Genomic DNA, 20,389 nt, shown 5'->3' with positions numbered 1-20,389 from the left:
AAATCTCTTTCCATAGTTTCATTTTATAATATAAATCACCCCTTTTCAGCTATAGAAACACAGTACATCTGAGCAGATAACAATAAATGTCCTCTAACAAACGCCAACATCTTTCCCCTATTCATGGGGAAGACAGGCTAGCAAAGAGAAAGACTACCACGCTATTTTCTATTAAATTACTCAAAATTACATTGAACATCGGTTTAACACAATCTGGTCTACTAGAGGAACGTATAAGTTAATTACATATGCAAACTTTCTGTTCTACATAATTGAAAAAGAAAAATCATTCCATGTTCTAGAACAGGATATACATCTTACTTTGTAAGACTTGTAGAAACTGTGACATATGGAACACTAGGAAAAGGTACTGGAAGACATCAAGGGGATAATTTTAAGACTCTCTCAATACCGCAGCTGCCAGATTTGAAGTTCTCTGCCAACTTTGCTAATTGTATAATAAGGAAAAAGGTTGAGACTTCCCAATTAAAATGTAGCATTACTGCTAGGAAGTTGCATAGGGATGTGAGCATGGCATGACAAATTAAAACTCTTGGGCTCAGAATGGTAGTATTGAGACTACAGTTTCACAGCCATTTCTTTGTTAGCCATTGTTTTAGGCATGGCAGCCCTTCTGCCCAAGCCAGTTGTGTTTCCACTCCAGTGTTCCCTCTCATTGTCATAGCCCAGCTGCTTGTGAACTAACTCAACAGCACCAGTACACTCATCTGTTGCTGGTACTGGAGTGGGGACAAGTGACCTGGAATGAGTAGCAATCTGGAGATGTCAACTGTTATGACACTGATGGTTGAATAACTACTTGCTGGACTACACCTAAACAACACAGGAAAGAAAGACACAAACACCCACTCAAGCACAGAGGAAACACAAAAATGCTATTGAAATGCATTTTAAGCAACATTAATGACTGAATTAAAGATCAGCAAGCCAAACTAGAGAGTACTGACACATTTGCTCAACTGACAACTCTGAAAAGAGATGCCTCTTACAACTACTCTAGAAAGGGATCAAATGAAAAAAAAATCAAATGGGAAACCCATAGGCTCATAAATGCAAGTCAGTAACTTTATCTTCCTTCAGAGACAAGAATGGAATTAAGTTCTGTAAAAACATGAACAGTCATGAAGCTTGTTTCTTAACCTCTTAAATGCTTTGACTTCTACGAACTTTATAAACGCCTACTCCTAAACCACCCATGACTTGCAAGTGTCCTGCAAATTTTGTATCACTTCAGTATGTCTTATTTGCTATCCACAGCTTCTTTTACTAAAATGCTACTTGTTCTTTGCTGAGCTCTTCTTTTTAAAAAGGATATCAAGATCGAAAAAAGAGACTGGCAAAACTTCAAGTTATCTGCATTCACTGATCACAGTTTAATCATAAGGAAAAAGTGTCTTGACTAGTTATTACTATTGTTGAAATATTTGTATCTTCAGATCTTAAGCATTCTATGAGCAGGAAAGAATTTTCAAACAAAAAATAAAAACAAAGTGGATGTAAAGAATTTAGTCTTTGTATCACAGTAACTGACTACTGCCACTTCTAAAAAACATTTGTGCAAACTAAGAGGCCTAATATTTTTTGGCAATACTGTATAGAATAAATGATTAATTACTAATTAGTAGCTTTGATGTCGCACCTATAAAGCCTCTGCAACTTATCACTTGATACCAACTGATGAAATAAGAGACTTGCTAGTCATATTCTGCCAAATACTTGGTAGTCTTTTTACATGTTAGTAAACACAAGTTGCTAATAAGCTGATGACAAAAACATAGCTGTATTAATTTTCACACACCTCCGTTCTAGCAGCAGCTACAGGTCACTGACCATAAAAGTATCAAAGGACTTAAAACAGAGCAGTCAGCCAACTCCAGAGTGTAGATTCAAACAAAGACGACCCTGGGAAAACTCAACTGTGAAGTCTAGATTCAGCTAATGGATGACAGAAAATTTATAGAAGTCTTTTCTCTATTAGACATTTTATTCCCTGCATCCAATGTGTTCTAATCTGAAAAGACCAGATTGTGCCACAAATACGTCTGAGTATAGTAGCAACAGTAGCTCCATTGATACCACAATAAAATTTGCTTGTGATTTCAAATGAGCAAGCCTAAGTTCTGTATTAGAATGGAAGTTGTCAGCTCAACCTTTGTAATCTCATAGTTTGTGTTTACTTAATTTATTTTCTATATCAAATACTAAACAATAAAAAGGTGAAAATAATTTTAAATACTTCACTTTAAATATAGTTGAATCTTATTCTATCATACTGTCATTTTATAAATAACCTTATGTAGTCATCCTTTTTACAGGTAATTTTTTCAACTCTGCTCCAAACAAGGAAGAAAATCTGTGACTTAGGAGCTTAGAATTGGATTAATTAATATGTAGAACTAATGTTTTAATTAGCAGTTGTATAAAGCAAAGACAGGTTATTATAAGTGTCCATGAAAGAATATACCATTGTTGTGTGTTTTACATTGACTTAATATGTAACTGGTGACTACTGAATGTTATTAGGTTGAATTGCCTACGTCATCAAAACCTTTTTTTCTTTTTTGAAGCTTTTAACCAAAGATTTCTATAAGGAGGGAACCCCCCCCCCCATTTTCAAACCACTTCTCCAACACAGAAATATTCACTGACAGTCAGTGCTGTAAAACTGAAATGAAAGTGATCATATTGTCACTGCTATATTTAAAAATGTAACATTTGAACTAAGTAGAACGATAGGTGTTTTCAAGTGTTAGTACAGAGGAAATACATCTGCACTGACAGCTATGAGGAGACGGAAAAAACAAACCAAAACAATCATAAGCCTCCCAGTAATGAATCTCATTTAACTCTTGAGAAAAATACTTCAATGATGCATGTTAAAAGATATGTAGTTATTGGGAGTACACAGAAGAATAGAAGAAACATAACATACAAGCTTTAAATGCTCACCATCTGAATTGGTTTTTTGTGAAGATCTCGTTCAGTCACCAACTTTTCTTGGTCAGTGACATAAAGGCCTTTTTGTGCCAGGGCTTGTATAACAGCATCATGACCTAGAAGTGGTTTTGCAGCATCACTCTTGAGAATAAGGCTCCCAGCACGACAGTAGAGTTCTGCAGACAGCAACAAGTTAACAACAGGTGGCTTAATGTGCTCCTGGTCATACTGGTCTGTGTAAAATGGTTCTCGTAGTTCTTCTGGAACATTTTCTACAAAGACAAAAAAAAAAAAAGGCATTAGTCAGTATCAGAAAGGATAGATATAGCATTAGGGTTTTTTTTATATGTATGAACTCAAAATTATGTTAAAGAAAGAGTATTCAAGGGAAGGCCAGAGTCTTTATCAGTCATCATGATAAAATACACTGGGAAAAATTGCATACAAAGGTAAAATTTGAACTATAAATAGAAACTTAAAGCCACACCAGAAGGCCAGCCTGCGGTTTACAGCATCATTACTTTAAAATTTCCTGGCTTCTCCAAATACATGCCCAAACATTCTCGTTTCCTTTGGTGTAACGTTATACAGGTCAGACATATAACGGCAGAACAACACCCCTTTAAACACAAAACCCTGTCTCTATTACAATAATAAAATGGAACATGATATTTTAGCAGTGAATAATTTGAGATGAAAAGGGAAACTTCCACTCAGCAGCCTTCTAGGTTTCATATATGCAAGAGAAATTTGATTACTATACTATTTCAATGGTCATGTGTCACAGAATGATGACAATCCAGCAGTTAAGCATAAATACATGGATGTTTTACTGGGACTAAAAGAATGGAAGAAGAGGGAAAAAAAAATTATCAATTTCCTTCTGACAAAATATTGAATTCTTATTTGCCTATTTGTGTTACTGACTTCCCTTAAAATTGTGCCTTTCCTCCTTTTTCAGTGAACTGACTTAGCGCCCACAGAAAGCTATGCAAGATTCTGTCAAGTTTATGGTGAGATTTTAACCCCAAAATTAGCATTCCAAGACAATCTAACAGTTTTTCCAAATACTTTACACAACACAATACAGGCAGACTATATTTATAATTGTCTACCACAAAAGTAATAGTTATAAATTAATTAAATATGGTACTAGATCAAACGAAATGAAATCACCAGTGAAGTGGAAAATAACTTAGACGTGGTTTCAGACTTCACATTTCTAGACATACACACTGCAAGATGCTCCATTTTCCCCATGTAAGAATTTCACTCCCCATTGTTGTAAAATTAGTTAAGCCAACAGCATTTCTGGGATAAAGAGCATGTGATTCTTTTCCTGAGCCCAAATGGAAAAGCCTATTTAATTGCTACAAGGAAAAAAAGTGCGTAGGAAAAAAATGATGCAACTCTAGGTTCCTATCCCCTTTGCCTTCAGCTGGATAAATGGCTAAACAGACAAAGTTTGAAGCAGAGGGTGGAGTAAACAGCCCAATACGGGTGGAGCAGGAGAGAGAGAAAAAACAGAACATGCCATCACAAGATAATGACAGATTATCTTCTTCCTCATACATATTCTATTGCAGTTCATGTGCTTCCATTATGGGCTTTGGAAGAAGAGCAAGCTCCCTTCTAGCTGTGAAAGGAGAAGATATGCATTATAGAGTGCAAAAAAGGAAATAAATATTAACACATACTTTCTTAAATGTCATCAGGATGGTAAAAAAGGATAAGATATTGCTTCTTACTTGCCAATTCAGAATATCAGGGGAAGAGAGGTATAGTTTCTAATTTGCTTAAACCAGGAGCCTAAATTTGGCTAGAAAGCTGACAGCTCTGCTTTAGAATACAGATCAAAATATACTGTCAGCAAAACTACTTTGCCCTTTAAAATACAAGCCTAATGCCTAACAACATTACTTTTTTACAAGATAATAATAAAACTACTAAAAAAAAAAATCTACCAGTGTCAGGCAATGATATTGCAGTCTTCTCTTGCCACTTCCCAGCCTCACTTACTGACTTTATAGGACCTACAGTCATCCAATACTATAAAAAGCACTTATAATTAAGGAACTCTATGAGCTGCTACGTACCTGCTTCCCTAGGTATTATTTCCATTTATCTCAATTCTACCTGTCCTTCTTTCTTTTCCCTGTTTGCCCATACATTGTCTATTTAAATATTAAGCTCATTATTTCTGAAGCCCCTCATGATCCATCTCCACCTCGGTATGAGGAGCTCAATCCTCATCGTGACTTTATCCTCTATAATTCCAAATGCCAACCTTTAAAGCATCTTCATGATATTTCCTCAAGCTAGAGAGCATTAGAAAACATTTTCTGTACATAACTCACAATGCGCAGGCAGCAGATTTTGCCTTTTTTGGAAAAAAAAAAAAACCCAAACAAAACAAAAAAACAACGAAACCCACCCCCCCCTTTTTGAATCACATGGGAAGTTAGATGGGGTGGGGGGCAACAGAGAGGAAGAGAGAAAGCTATTTGTAATTTCTTAGAAGACCTAAAAAAGCCTCATTCCCATATGAAAAAATACCTCGAGGCAGGAGCAGTTAGCTACGCACAAACAGAAGTCACATACTCTGTGTTTTAGATTCACCGAAGACAATAACAGATTTCAAGTCTGAAAATTTGAGCCAGAAGAGAAATCCAAAGACAGGAAATAAAAAACCCGTTGCCTGTTAATGAGTAATTTCTGATCTTCTGTATTACCGAAACAGACCCTAAAGTGACAAGGTAAGATGCAATAAATGCATTTATCCTGAAAGAATGATATCCACTACTTGGGTTTAGTAATAAAAAAAAACCCTCAATAAACTAAAAAAAAAAAAAAAAAACCAAACCACAAAAACACCCCCCAAGATGATAACTATCAAAGGCAAATAGAATTACTTATAAAGGATATTTCTGCTTCTGAAAAATACAGCAAAAGACAAAATGAGATGTATGCCATTTCTTTTACTTCACTGGTGTTCACAAAAATAAATCTGGAATAGAAACTTACTGGTGTTCATAAAAATAAAACCAGAAAAGAAATTTGTTAGAGAAATAGAATATAGAAACAAGGGGCTAGGAAGAGAAACTGTGACTACTGTCATATTCTGAATTTATAAAAACAAAACATGTGAAAGCATACAAATAAGGAATCCCTGCTGCAACAAGATCAGAAGTCTTCACAAAAATTCCCATCAGAGTTCCCTTCGCAGACAGAAACACATGCACTTTTCCCCATTTATAACATGTATCAAACTGTTCGATATCAGAATAGATCTTGATAGAAAACTCAAACTGTGTTCTCATTTTTGTTATAGTTTATAAAAAAAAAAAAAAAAAAAAAAGCGCAGCAGCTAGACACAGAGGAAACTCTTCCTGTTACTGATCTCAAAGTAACAGCCCTTCCAGAATCAGCATGTGGTGCCTCTGCAGTCCTGTGGAAGGGAATTTCAAGGCTGCATCCAGTTGTCAGCAGATTACCAGAACAACCAACATGGTCAAAAGCCTTTATTAACAATCTCCAATCCTGCCAGAATTGTTAAACGGCTCTGTTAGGCAGAGAAGAATCTTAACACTAATTCCCAATATGTGCATTTTACCAGTCCCTTTCCTTTGCGCAGCTGACAAGAGTCTTTCACGATTAAACTCTGAGGTAAATGAACAGTTTTAAAATAAATACCTTGTTGCACATACCGCCATAAAGTACCATTTGACCTTGAAATTTGTGGCAAAGTACAGCAATTATGTTAGAGAGACATATCAGGGACACTGAGTTCAGGGAGTTGAGCACATGAAATATGGATGAGACCAAGGGAACTGGGTGTATTTCTGCTGGAGAGGCAGTGGGAGCTAACCGCACTCTTCCAGTACCCAGCGGGCAGGTTTCAGAAACATGGACTTGGACTGTGCAGTGAAGTGACAAAAGGCAGTGGTCACGAGCTGCCACAAGGGAAATTTCAACTGGATATAAGTAAAAAAATCCTTCACAGCGAGAGCAGCAGAGCACAGGCACAGGATGCCTGCGGATGTGGCTGCGAAACCACCATCCATGGGGACTTTCAAGATTTGAGTGGACAAGGCCCACAGAAACCTCTTCTAACTTTGAAGCCAGCTCTTCTTGGAGAAGGAGGTTAAACTAGATGATCTCCAGAGACTGCTTTCACCCTATTTTCTTCCCAGAATTGTCAACAGGACCACAGGTTTCAATTTTGGAAATCTTTTCTTGGTATGGGCTTAAAAAACCAAGTTTGACATTTTGAATTTTGTAAATATTGAACTGTGAAGATAATAAATGAAGCTAATACACAGGGAAAAGAACAAAAAGGAAATACCACACTAGCCCAAAACAATAACATAAATTTAAGAATCAGGCTAACTTTAAAACAGTATTCAACATATCTTCAGGTAATTTTTCCATAAACTATAATGGACTTAAAAGTCCTGCAGATGCTCTCTTTAGAGAAGAAAAAAAAAATAAAAATGAAAGGACTTATTCCAAGCTTTGAAGCAAACAAGGGATTATTATTTCTCCCTACCACAAGATAGAATTGCAACTTAACTTTCCATTTAAACAGACCGGTTTAAAGGGAAGGAATCATCTAAAAATAATTCTTGGCTACCACCCCCGAATTTACCTTTAAAAGCTGTTTTATAAGCAAAACTCTCTGCTCAGGTAAGTGTGAATTACTCCTTGGGGAATAGTATGAACTCCTCCTCTGGAAAAAATTACTTGTATTAATGTGAAAAGTCTACACTGTCTTTAAAAACAAACTGGTTTTTTGTAAAGTTTCCAGACTTCCACACAGATGAATACAATCCTCTGAGTTACACGACTATTGAGTTTTTCAAGTTTATAAGAGTGAACAATTCCACATTTATGAATGTTTGCATTAAGGAAGTCCAAAACTTTAGAAGTCTTTGTCAACAAGGTCTCTTTTTTTTTTATTCCTGAGGATAATATAAACAAGTTAAAGTATTTCACCATGGGCTTTCTAATTAAAATATACATCATTCTTGGGAGCCACAAGGCCACCTTAAGCCTCAGCCTAGAAAACTTCTATCTCCACAGGTTACTGACGTCAATCAACAGAGACATTAAGACAACCTATTTTTAGAAGACTGAGATTTTATACAGAATTATCATGAAAATTCTGACTAATACCTTTAACCACTTCCTAGTGCAAACCAGTAGATGAATTTATGCCAAATCTTAATGGACTCAATTACTTGACAGTTTTCTGCAGGACAGCAAAGGTATGCTTTTGCCATAAGGTAACCGTGTTAAGTTACTTCATTCAGACTCCCACTTGCTGCAAAGGATTCTGGTGCCACATTTGCCATTTGGGCACAAGAGAGTGGAGCCTGCATGGAAGTCAGGAGTCCAAGGACTGAGAAGGAGGTCAGATAAGCATCATTTATATTATTTTGCTTTTGATGAATTTTTGTAGCTGCCTCAGTAGAAGAGAGAGACATTTCAATTTGGTGTTTTATTTTGGAGACACCTTCAAGGGCTCTGATGAGTACTCCAGTTTTAAGATTTACAGCAGGTTAGTAATCTGTGGATCAAACTGATGCTACTGAAAAAAAGAAAAATCATGAAACATTCCTGACTTTTAATCAGGAAGCAGAAAACAAAATGAAACAGTTGATATTAAAAAAGAATTTTTACTTTTTGATTTGTTGAATCAGTCTGCCACTTACATTGTTCTTGGCTAGCAGGCAGTAGGCGTACTTCTGCCTAAGGGCAAGTATCTAAAAGGCCAACCTCTATAAATTCATTGCAGACTTAATTTCAGTATCACAATTCTTAACTTTGTCCACCTAACAAACTGAACTTGAGAGATTCTTGGCTTTACCATCACAGAAGTACTACGAATAACCAGATTCTACCCTCCTGCCTCTAGATACCACAAAAATAGACCACTATCCACTGCTTTGACAGCAGTTCTGCACTTAAGGGATTCCTTATTAAAAAAAAAAAAAAACAACAACAAAACAAAATACCACCACCACCAAAAAAACCCAAACCCCCAAAAAATCCAAGGAAAAAACATGCACAGGCTCTGCCTTCATAGCCCACCCAGACTTCAGTTATTTTTTGAGCACTGAGGATCACATAAGAAACGCTCTACTGGGTCACACTAATTGTCTAGCTCGTCCAATATTCTGTCTTCAGGAGCACAACAGGAAGCACTACTCACAAAGCATACAGAATTTCTCTGGTAGAGGCATTTCCTATTAAAATGGGGAAGTTTAACATCTACTTTACTAAAACCTGCATATTGATTCAGGGTTTTTTTGATAAACAAAAGAATGACTTAGAATTAACCCTGGCAATAAAGGGATCAATTCTTATTAGCATGAATGCCTTCAGAACTTATTTTTGGGAAAGGTAAGATATGAGAAATATAAAGATAATACTACAGTTATAATTCCATCTCACTCAGCTGGCACCCTGGTGACTGTTACAGTCAAGATATGATTTAAATAGCCTATGGAATAGGGCAAAAGATTGTTTCAGAAATTTAGAGAAAAACACTTATTTCTTGAACTATTATAAGACTATATCAAACCAAAGAAAGCTTTTTGCCAGCCATAACTAGATAGACATGAGCTGACACATCTGCTTTGGTGTCTGGCTTACAGGTTCTCTTAGTTTAAGATTGCTTCTAATTGAAAAAAGAAAACACATAGGAAACAGCTAGAACTACACGACTCTTACATTAGGCAAATAGATTTCAAAACGTTTACTACTACCACCTGATCCAGTAATAATGTATTGTCCAAGGGGAAAAAAAGGCGGGGGGGGAGAACTCACTCTATTTTTCTTGCAAAGTCTTGAAGGTTTTTCACACCCAGCCCCATTTTCCAGAATGGTCAGCAAAAATATTCATTCAGAGCCCTGGGTTTATCAAAGCAAGTAGTGAAAAGTTATTAATTTCAGGAGTGGAATTATATCCTGTTTTGTTCATTAAAATCCACCAGCTAGCTATAGAAATGAAATTACATAACATCTCATATCAGAAAGGTGATAAGTTCCTGATTAACAGCATATAAATACTCTTCAAGTTCGAACGAGAGCCACCTTTAAACATGGAGTCACTGAAGTAACCCAACAGATTACCCTAAATCATGGGGGGAGGAAGTTAAAATAAATCTGCAGTAGTAACTGCAATGATAGTAAAAAAATATAAGAGAGAAACCAGGTATAGGGAGAAGAAACATATTTCATCTCATCACCTGACATAGGTGAGTATTTGGCTACAGTCTCTTTGTCAGATCTATTACATTCTGCAGACAGGCACTTCAGTTGTAAAGACAAATAGGCTCAGAATAGGCTCAAAGACATGAAGTCACTGAAAGAACAGATTATAAACTACCCCACCTGAGGTCTATCATGTAGTAAGAATCCTGACAACTCTTAACTTACTAATTCACCTTCCCATATTTTTGTACACGCACAGTCTACAACCTCAGATGACTCTGCCAAACCTAATAGATCCAGAAGCTCATACAATTTTATTTATTTACTTTAAAAAAGTGATCTGCAGCCAAACCATGTTTTAAATGTGTTCTACAGAAAGGAGTGATACAATCAACTTAAGTAGACCATCTCAGTAGATGATTAGTCCAATCAACTGATTTTAGTAGGATTGACCAAAGTATCAATTTGTCAGCAACTGTTTTAGAGAGGTGATGGAAAGGAATCTATTAAAAAAAGTTTTCCTCACAAGAATCTCAAACATTTGCTTTTATACTCCAAACTCTTGTGCAAGTTTTTGCTAGCTGCCATACTGAGTAAAAGTAAAGAAATTAGATCTGCTAGGAAAAGATTAAAAGATGTTCTGGCCTGCAACACCCAACATAACAGATGAGAGTATTTAGTTAAAACTTGTTTCTGTCAGATACACAATGTTCATTTCCTCCCTTCATGGTTCTATTGGCAATATCTGCAAACAGCAGTAAGTAGCTGCAAATGAATTCTGAAAATATTAATCATTAGGAGAAAGCTATCTTTAAGTTTCTTGGGTAATGTTTAGTTGCAGATGATGCAATTTGTAATCTATTGCTTCAGACACCTATAAAGGATAAATTTAATGTTAAAAGGTGGATGGACTATTTTATTTTGACTGCAGAAAACACTCACAACAATGTTTAGGGCAAGCACTCAGACTTGTGCAGCTTTTATTTAGTCTTTAGTTTATTCCTGTCAAGAAAACCTCATGCTAAACCAGTGAAATTTATTACTGTAGCAGGATAATACATTGTATGGATAGTAGAACAGCAACAGATTTAACTTTACTTTAAAATTGTTCCCATAATTTTCTGAGAAACATACATGTCAGAGATAGTCTTAACTTAGTAACTGAAAATTAGATGCAAAGCTGTCTGAAAAACAGTTTTCCAAGAGTACTTGGAGGTCCCCTATCAAATGGGCAGAACGTGTACTTCAAGGTTCAAGGATTAGTATTTTCATTCATACTAGCTGAGGTTCTAGAGAAGCAATTCCAAGCTACAAAGGGATTGAAAGCATTTTGGATAACAAAATTATAATTCAAGATGACTTTGATAAGTGGAAGAAGTGGTTTGAAAATAGGATGCAGTTATATAAGTATAGCTGCAAAGCAGGAACCTACAACTGTACAATTACAAGATGGGAACAACTGAGTAGGCAGCAGTTCTGCAGAGAAAGATATGGAGCTACAGTGAATCACAGACTGAATGAGTCAACAATTCTAGGCTGATGCAAAAATGATAAACATCATATTCTAGTGAATAAATGAGAGTATTATAGGTTGGAAAGATGAAGTAATTTTTCAAATCTACCCTGTACTGGTAAGGGTTTAGCTGGACCATTAGATCTAGATTTAAGTACACAATTCATACAAAACTGACCACAGAAAAAATAACAAAAAACAAACCCCCAAAACTAAAACAGAGTCCAAAAAAGCTTGACTTACAAAAATGAAGTTGAAAAAAGTCTGTTTGGTATAAACAGTAGAACAGAGGGGAGACACTGTTTTTATTACATGGAAGGTGTTATAAAGAGGTAAGGCGCTCACCATTCTCACATACACCAGGTATAGGATAAGTAATGGGTTTACAGTGTAGCAAAAGACATCAAGATTATTATGCTGTTCTAACATCTAGAGATAAATAAGGATTCAAATTGACTAGCAGACATACCGTGGAATCTCTATAATTACAGATTTTCAAAAAACAGGCTAAACAAACATCTGGCAGGAACGATGTATATTTAGCTCAGCCTGTCTTTAGGATGGCGGATGGATAACAAATTTTCCAGCCGCATTTTCTATGACTATAGTAGAGTGAGAAGACAAAGACTTCACACTCCAAAATAATGAAATCCACTCCTGTTGTTTTAGAAATAAAAAGGACACAGAGTAACACAACATCAAGACCTTTTTTAAATTATTCCTATGAAGTAGGTCTCCTTACATTTTTAAGTCGAAGCATATAGTATCAATACAGTTCAGCCACTTCTCTGGAAAGCAGTTTTTCTATACTGAAACTATGGTTAACTCCCAGCATTGGGAGTTAATGCTGAAATTTAGTGTTTGCAGATTTAATTTCTAAGGTCAAATGTTCTCACTTTCATACTTCACACTTTGTTAATTTTTCCCCCTTTCAGTTACTGTAAGTTGTATCACTTAAATCATTTGGTTATTACAAAACATTTAACCTGACCTGTGCTAACACTGATACATTTTCTTGCAGCAAAACATCAAGGCACCTATGCTCCCTCAACACTGAAATATGAATGTTGTCTTCAATTAGCATTTCTTAAAAAATTCTTCATACAAGATGCCTTCAACATGACTGTCAGTATACTCTTACTCTCATAAGACACCTTACTAATAAGACAACTTACTTTGACTTGCCTGTGTTGTGGGCCAAACCGTATTCTTGCAGCTTCACAGAGGACAAGAACAATATACAATTGGTCTCTCAGTTTTTGGACACAGATATCAATCATCAAACACCAAAAGTCACTACTAAATGTTAATGAATGGTACCTATTTCAAAGTCTTTTTCCAAGAGAGAATTCTCTTCACAACACCTAGCCAGGCTGTATCCATGATTTTGATTGTATTAAAATATGCTTTTAAGAATGTGAAATATGTCCACTGAAAGATGTGCCCATTTGACATATAAAGATTTATATTTCTTCAATGGATACATGATTGCAACAACTTACGCTTTTCATTAATCAAAATGAATGGCATTAATTTATTTCAGAGAGGGTGGGGAAAAATCCTTCAGTTCCTCTGCCCACTTAAGGAATTCCAACATTTCAGGGATAAAAAAAGAAATAAAATGTGGCATCCATAAACACACTAACCATCCTTTGTATTTCCTTTGTATAAATGTATATAGCAATAGGTAGAAGATATGACTGAGGTTGTGATCTACTCCAAAGAACTAAAATAATTTAACAAGCCCAGACTTCCTTCCTTCTTGGAAAAGGTGAAGGCCAGTTCTTCTGTTTTGCTCCAAGTAAAAAAAGAAGCATTTGTGTTGCAGACATGCAAGTCCTGTATACTGTTTGTCCCTACTTCAGCCACAAACTCTTCTTTGAGGCTACTAGTGATATTAACCTAGGGGAAGAACTGTGAGATCAGAAACACTACAATTGTGTATGTTTATCTCTCTTCCTACTATTACATTACGGCAGTATTTAGAGGGCAGCTGGAGCTATTATCTCCTCTAATCAGGTTTCATTTGTGCATCTCAGAACAACCACAGTAATGAAGAGAAAGAGTAAAGGAATTTGTTTTGGATCACACTTTCTATAGAAAGTAACAGAAAAGTATCCTGCAAGTTGCTTTACACATACAATAGAAACTCAACCAATATAAACCAAGACATTTCAACCACAAGCTGAGAATTTGTCAAACTCCAGTAGAAAAAGGTTTTCAGGTTAGAATGCTGGCTTATATAATCACACAAACACTGTACACCCAGAATTCCACGAGTAGAGCCTATAGAACCAAGGTACCTAAAAAGATAATGATTTCTGAAAATGTTGAATCAAGTACTTCCAAGAATTTTCACTACTACGATTTTACCTCTCATGTCTGCATAGCTAATAAAGCCATACATAAAAATATTATATACTTGTCCAGATTTCACAAAGGAAAGTAAACACAGTTTATTGACAAATCTTTATATGGAAACAGTATTGTGATCTTTTTTCTTTCTGAAGTGATGAACATGCACTTTATTTCAGTAGCTGCTGACCTTAGAGAAATTTCACTAGGTTCACTTTGAAAGTGGCTTTTTGGAAGTACCACGTCAAATATCATCAGTTCCCAGGGGCATCAGAAAGGTACACCTTTAACCCTGTTCAAATATATAACAATCCTCTGGCCCTAAATGCAAAAGGTGCAGAATTCCAGAAGCAGGAACCTTTTCCTGTTATTCTACAAAGAATACAGGTAAAAATATTGACTGTTAATATCTAACTCACTTTTCAAAGAAAAATGCTATTTTTAATCCACAGAAAATTAAGTGATTAATACACTACTGCTATATAAAAAAAAAAATCGACTTGGTAAATTTTCAAAATGCTTCCCTCAGAAGACCTCTGGTATTCCTCAAGGCCCAGCAATATTTCAGGCATAGAATAATAGGTCTGGTATTCCTCAAGGCCCAGGTTTTCAAAGACAGAGCAATAATGCCTTTCAGAGGCATTACAATCAATTCCATTTACGCTTACAGACAAGGAGAGCCTTCTGTATTGTGCAGGCCAAAACCTGGCATTAAACGCTCTTTTTCCTGAAACCCTTCTTACTGCTTAACCACTCAAATGGCTACAGGCTACTGTCACACATGTCAAAACTAACAGTGCACATCCATTTCCATTGCTAGCCCCCAATTCAGCTCTTAAATAATGTTAGGAAAATTTTAGAAAAATCAGACAAACATGGATTGCTGGTGTTTTTTCGCATTCTAGAAGTGTGACTCAGGGAATAAATAAAACACCATTTACAGAGTTCGATTCCTCAAATAAAACAGTACTAGCTCCAATACACAAAAATTACTCGCTAATGGAAACAGCGGTACTACTCCAAAAAGATCACAGGTAATTAAAGAAAAACAAAAGAAAATTAGAAAACCCCACAAGGTGTCAGGGAACGGACCAAAACCATTTCCTACGCACCTCCTACCCCTGCTTCCCAGCTCCTCAGGGAAGGGCTCGCACGTCCTCAGGAGCGAAGCAACCAAGCAGGAACCAGCATCAAAGAAAGGGAAGAAGAAGACGCCACCTACCTGTCCCAAAGGCTTTGGCCACCAGCCAGGCAAGATTACAGGCGATTTTCGCTCGGGAGAAGTCATAATGGTCAAAGGGTTTGATGGCAGGAACAATGAAAGTCTTCCTCATGTCCTTGGCGTCTGCGGCATCCCCCATCTTCTCACAGGACCCCTCGCAATTCGGAACTTACATGGTTCTTCCTCCTCCTCCTCCTCCCGCGGCCGGGAGAGACGTCTGTGAATACGCCGACAGCAGCTGAGGGCAGCGCTGAACCCAGCTGTCCGTAAAGGGCTAACGCCGCCTCCCGCCTTCCTCTGCACAGGAATGTGGCAGAGCCCGAGTGTCCTCTTCTTCCTCCTCCTCCTCCTCCTCGCTCTTTGTCTCAATTCTCACGCCGCCGCCCCCCCCCCTCCGAAAAACGGCCCCCGGCAGCCCCAGCCCTCTTTTCCCTGGGGAGACCCTCCGGCCAGGGCTGGACGTCCCAGGCCGCCGCGGCCGCCAGCCCCCCGGCCCGGGGCGGGAGCCGCCGGCAAGGCCCCCGCAGTCGCAGCGGGCCGGGACGCGGCCCTTCCCGGCCCCGGCGGAGGCGCCGAGATGTCAAAACGCCGGGGACCAGCCCCAAAACGCCGCGCAGCCCGCCACGCCGCCCTGCCTCAGCGGCGGCCTGCAGCAAGCCAGGAGCGGTGCCAGCTACCGCGCCGCTGCCCCGCGCCCGGGCGCTGCCCCAGCCGCCCCTCAGCAAGGCGACCCGCTCCCGGCTCCCCTCACCAGCTGCCGCTGCGGTTTTCCACCCGCGGCTGCCGCACTGGATCGGCGAAACGCGGCTGCGCATGCGCTAACGCCACGGCCGCCACCGCCTCCCCGCTCGGGCGGGGCGGCGAGCGCGAGAGGGAGGGGCGGGCCGGGCCGGGCCGGGCCGCGCCGCGCCGCCCTCCGCCGCCGCGCGGTCACGTGGCTGCCCCCTCCTCACAGCGCGCTTCTTGGCGCCGCGCCGGGCCCTCGCCTCAGGCGGGGTCGGTCGGGGTGGCTCTCGCTTCGGGTGCGGGGGGCCGAGCGAGCTCGGGCAGGCTGAGCCTAGCCTTAATCCAGCGGCAGTGGGAGAGAGGGGTGGAGTGTTTCCCGCCGGTAAGGGGGCGCCTGGCGGTGCCCGGCTGTGGGGAAAAGGGCGGTGTCCCTCGGTCGCGGGGCCCGCCCGCTGCCGGCGTCGCTGCTTTCCACAGCGGGTCCGGACGGGCCTTCCCCCGCGCAGCCGTTGGCCTTCTGCGGCGTCGTCTGGGAAGGTCGGGACCAGCCCCAGCGCTGAGGCTACAACGTGCCTCGTGTGTAAGCGGGAGCTGAGGTGCCGGCGGCCGCCTCGCTGCAGGGGAGCCCGGTGGGCCGGGGCCGCGCTGATTAGAGCAGCGAGCGCTGCCGAGGAGGCGGGCTTCTCATCTCTCTCGTGTGTATTTGTCCCTCCTATTTTAAATTGCGTCTTTATATAACTTCTGGAATACTCTGGTGGAAAAATGACAGAGTCTTAAAATGGTTCAGGGCCTGTTCACGTAATAACTGTAATAACAGGCAGCGGTAACAATTTGCCCTAGAGACCATTTGCTGTCTCGCTTACAAGTACCTGGGCTGTTTTTGGAAATGTATAAAATCACTTTAACAGTGGCCTGTGTGGAAAGAAGTATTAGTCACAGTAGGAACTAGTAACTAGGTGATTAATGACTTGCATTCAAACAGAATTGGATGAGTTAGCTTTGAAGTGCGGGTCTGAGGGTGTGGCTGCGTTGGTGACCGAGCTGTGCTGGTGACCGGCCGCTGCTGACAGGAAGGCCCTGCCTCTCCTTTGCATGGGCACTGTGTAATTGGGTGACCAGCAGCGCCAGGGGGGTAGTAAATTTGTGCTTTTTGGCAACAAATAGTTATTAGGTTGGCGTAATGTAGAAGTGTGCCCTCTTTCCCTGCCAGCCTGGGTGCTCTAGCAGCTGTGTGGTGAGCTAGGTCAAGAAGGTGATCTGGCCAAAAATTAATAGTTTCTTTTTGTAGTTAGTTTTTTATCTGGCTGAGCTTTCTTGGGTCACTAAAGGACCACTCCTGACTTAGAGTAATTATTAGCTAACCTGCCTTCCTCCCCCCCCACCCCATGGTAGTTTAATGAGTGTCTTCCCAAAGTGTTGCAGTGGAGGATGGCAGTCTGAAGTGGGTTGGTTTGGGTTTTTTTTTTTTTTTAGCTCCACTGAGTCTGGAAAAGAATATTAGACACAGTCTTAGCATGACACTGTAAGGTTTCAAATAATATTTTATCCACATTGTTATTTCTTTGTGTTTAAAGTGGACTGTGAATTGATCTGGACAGAGATTTTCCATTGTTACATGGCTATGTATGCTTCTAGCACTTCATGTGTACAATGACACAAATATGATTACGAGGCCATAGTGTACTTTACAGTTTTACAGACATGAATCTATATTTACTCGTAATGAGTAAATGAAAGGGTTGTGGAGGTCAACATTTGGAGAGATTATTGCTGACTATCTCCCCATATGCTCTCTGGGATGGGATTCCCAAACTGTCGTGCATACCACTCATAAGTGGTACATAGCTAGCTACAAAACTAGGAGCTGCTGTTGGCAGTATTCAGCAGAAGGGAGGGGAGGAGGAAAGTTTAGAAATCCTTGCTTTAGCACACTTATGACTGAAATTCCCAGATCCTCTACAGCAGAAATAGGAATAATACCAAATTAACATACAGGTGTGACTTGGGAAAATGTTCTCTATTCAGGAAGAGTATATGCTTAGTTTTCAACAACTAAAGTAAAACCTGTATTTGTACATTTTCCTGATTTATTTTTTTATATATAGTTTGGAAATAAGTTATTTTACACACTTAACATTATTTTAACTAATTTTTTTTTCATTGCCACTAGAAAACTAGTTTAATTCTTCCTGTATATTTAACAACGAACACCTGGGATTCATAAGCTTTAAAACCTCAAATGATTAGAGCTAGAAAAAATATATATGTCCCAAATCCCAACTCATTTATTTCTTGTATGACTAAGAAAATACCTGAAAATTAGATCAACCTACAGGAAAACATGTTTAGGAAAACTATAAGGCCATTATTTAGGTATGATGGATATAGGATCCACTTTGAGCGGTCAAAAGATTACAACCTAGTCCCTATAAAATAATATTAAACTTTCAGAAACAGCTTTCTTACAGATGTGCTATAATCCAAGTAAGGAGTCATCAGTTATATTTAATGTACTCCTATATTTATCATCTGTTCCTATGCACTTGCAAAGCATCACATATACATATGTACTGTACTATACACTGAGACTAGTGACACTTACCTGAAGCAAATAAAAATGTGGTCTGATCTTCCAAAATTCTTGCAATCGTGAGTCCCTTCTTACTTTAAAAAAAAAAAGTGAATATTGTTTTAGAGAATGCATCTCAAAAAGGGCAATAGATACAATTATGGATAGGTACATATATAAACATTGCTACTAGTGTAATTTAAAATGTAGAAATTTTTGTGGGTGCAGTCTTTGTGCTGATGAAACCTGTTCCGAGTCACAGAACAAAATCTAAAAAAGCTGTGTTGTGGTAACTGCAATCAAAGTGTTTTTTAATTTGCTCGGTGCTCTTAGAAGTGAATGCATGAATATAAAATCTAATATGTGTAAGTAAATAAGAAGACATCACCACCAGTTGCTGGAGTTCTTGTGCCAGTTCTTCTGCAGACGTGCCAAAATGGGATCTTGCTTATTGCATTGTTAAAGATATCAACAGTCAACATGGAAAATGATTAAAATTTGCTCTAATTGTTCAGAGTAGGTAAACAGAAAAACTGAGTAAGGAGTCATCCCCTTCTGCTCTGCTCTTGTTTATCCATCTTAAAATATTTTGAATAGTGATAATCTCTTCTGTACACAATCTTTCTGCAGCAAAGTATTTATACTTTAAAGTTCATTCCAAGCGGAAAGACAAAGTATTAAGGATTAAAACAAGCAGCTCACAGATAGGTTTGGGGTTTTTTTAACCTTCTTTCTCCCTTCCTTTCCCTTCCCTCCATCTACCCCAAATTAGAAACCCATTTGACTAGTTTTATCCTGTAATTACATCATAGGCCTGATTCTTCACTGTCATGTGTCTAGCCATTTACACAGTGGGTGTACCAAGCCTGTAGTCAGTGTCAGGCAACAGGAACAAATATGACCATGAAGCTATGAATAATGTTGTGGATGATAGTTGTTGCTAATAGTCTTAACCTTGGGAGATAGTGGAATGAGCCTTGACTAACAGTTTTATACCTCTGTTTTTTCACTTGTTTTAAGATTCACTTGGCTTCTGAAGAGGCTAGGTATAGAGTAGATGCACTTAGACTAAATTCATGCTAGCACTAGATTACAGAGAGTGTTCAAGCTGGAATAAGATTTCATACGTAATTTCTTCCTTCACAATCCTTGATGATAAAGTAAAATGTTTTAAACTAGCAATACCATTACTGTTTTTGCTGTGGCACTGTCTGTAGCCAGACTCAGCACTAGTGAACAGTTTATCAGGCTACCTACAAAGGGTAGTAAACACATTCCCATTTCAGATTAGCTGGTATATTAGGGCAAATCCACAAACACAGCAGTTCACAGCAACTATTCTGCCACGTAAGGCTTCAGTCTTGATGTTGGAAAAAGGCTAGGAATAACACCATGGAGATACTATCTTTAATTGCTGCTATCAAATATGCCTATTCAAGATGATCCCATCTGTTTGCCTTAGCTTAGAGGATATCAGTCATGATAGAACTGGTAGTGGCTGAGGGGAGGGGGTGCACCCTGTGGCCTGTAACCTCTGGCAAAGAGGCAGCATGCACAACTTGGTGTGGTGCTGTCAGAATGTCAATATGCAGACCAAGAACCAGTCATGTCCCAATGTGATCCTTAAGAAACGTGCTTGTTGACTTCAGCAGGTTTTGTGTTGGGTATGTGAGGTTGAACAGGTAATCTATAAATGATTCTGTAAGGTTATTGCAGCCTAAGGATGACTTGTGAAATGGAATTACTGATATTCCAGCCTCTTAAACTTATGATATTTTATTAAATATACTTCTTTATAACTAATGGTAAAACCAGTAAAACTGTAAGA

The 20,389-nt window shown here is 38.9% G+C and overlaps 2 protein-coding genes across 3 annotated transcripts in view; one reads left to right on the top strand and one right to left on the bottom strand.

The window, feature by feature from the left end:
* The window catches only part of CAMSAP2 (calmodulin regulated spectrin associated protein family member 2), a 98,037-nt gene extending 82,479 nt beyond the window's left edge, over positions 1–15,558 (bottom strand). For both annotated transcript variants that reach the window (XM_050900545.1, XM_050900544.1), the window contains exons 1-2: positions 15,267–15,558; positions 2,971–3,230 (exon numbers count right to left, since the gene is read on the bottom strand). In XM_050900545.1, the coding sequence (XP_050756502.1) occupies positions 2,971–3,230; positions 15,267–15,405 (399 nt within the window). In that variant the 5' untranslated portion in view covers positions 15,406–15,558. The remainder of the gene's footprint in view (positions 1–2,970; positions 3,231–15,266) is intronic.
* Positions 15,559–16,357: 799 nt separating this feature from the next.
* Positions 16,358–20,389, top strand: part of DDX59 (DEAD-box helicase 59) — a 29,552-nt gene continuing 25,520 nt past the window's right edge. The window contains exon 1 of the mRNA XM_050900652.1: positions 16,358–16,374. The gene's annotated coding sequence lies outside the window, so the exon portion shown is untranslated. The remainder of the gene's footprint in view (positions 16,375–20,389) is intronic.

Source organism: Gymnogyps californianus, chromosome 8, assembly GCF_018139145.2.
Source record: "Gymnogyps californianus isolate 813 chromosome 8, ASM1813914v2, whole genome shotgun sequence".
NCBI classification, from domain to species: Eukaryota; Metazoa; Chordata; class Aves; order Accipitriformes; family Cathartidae; genus Gymnogyps; species Gymnogyps californianus.
This window is presented reverse-complemented; position numbering and strand designations above follow the sequence as displayed.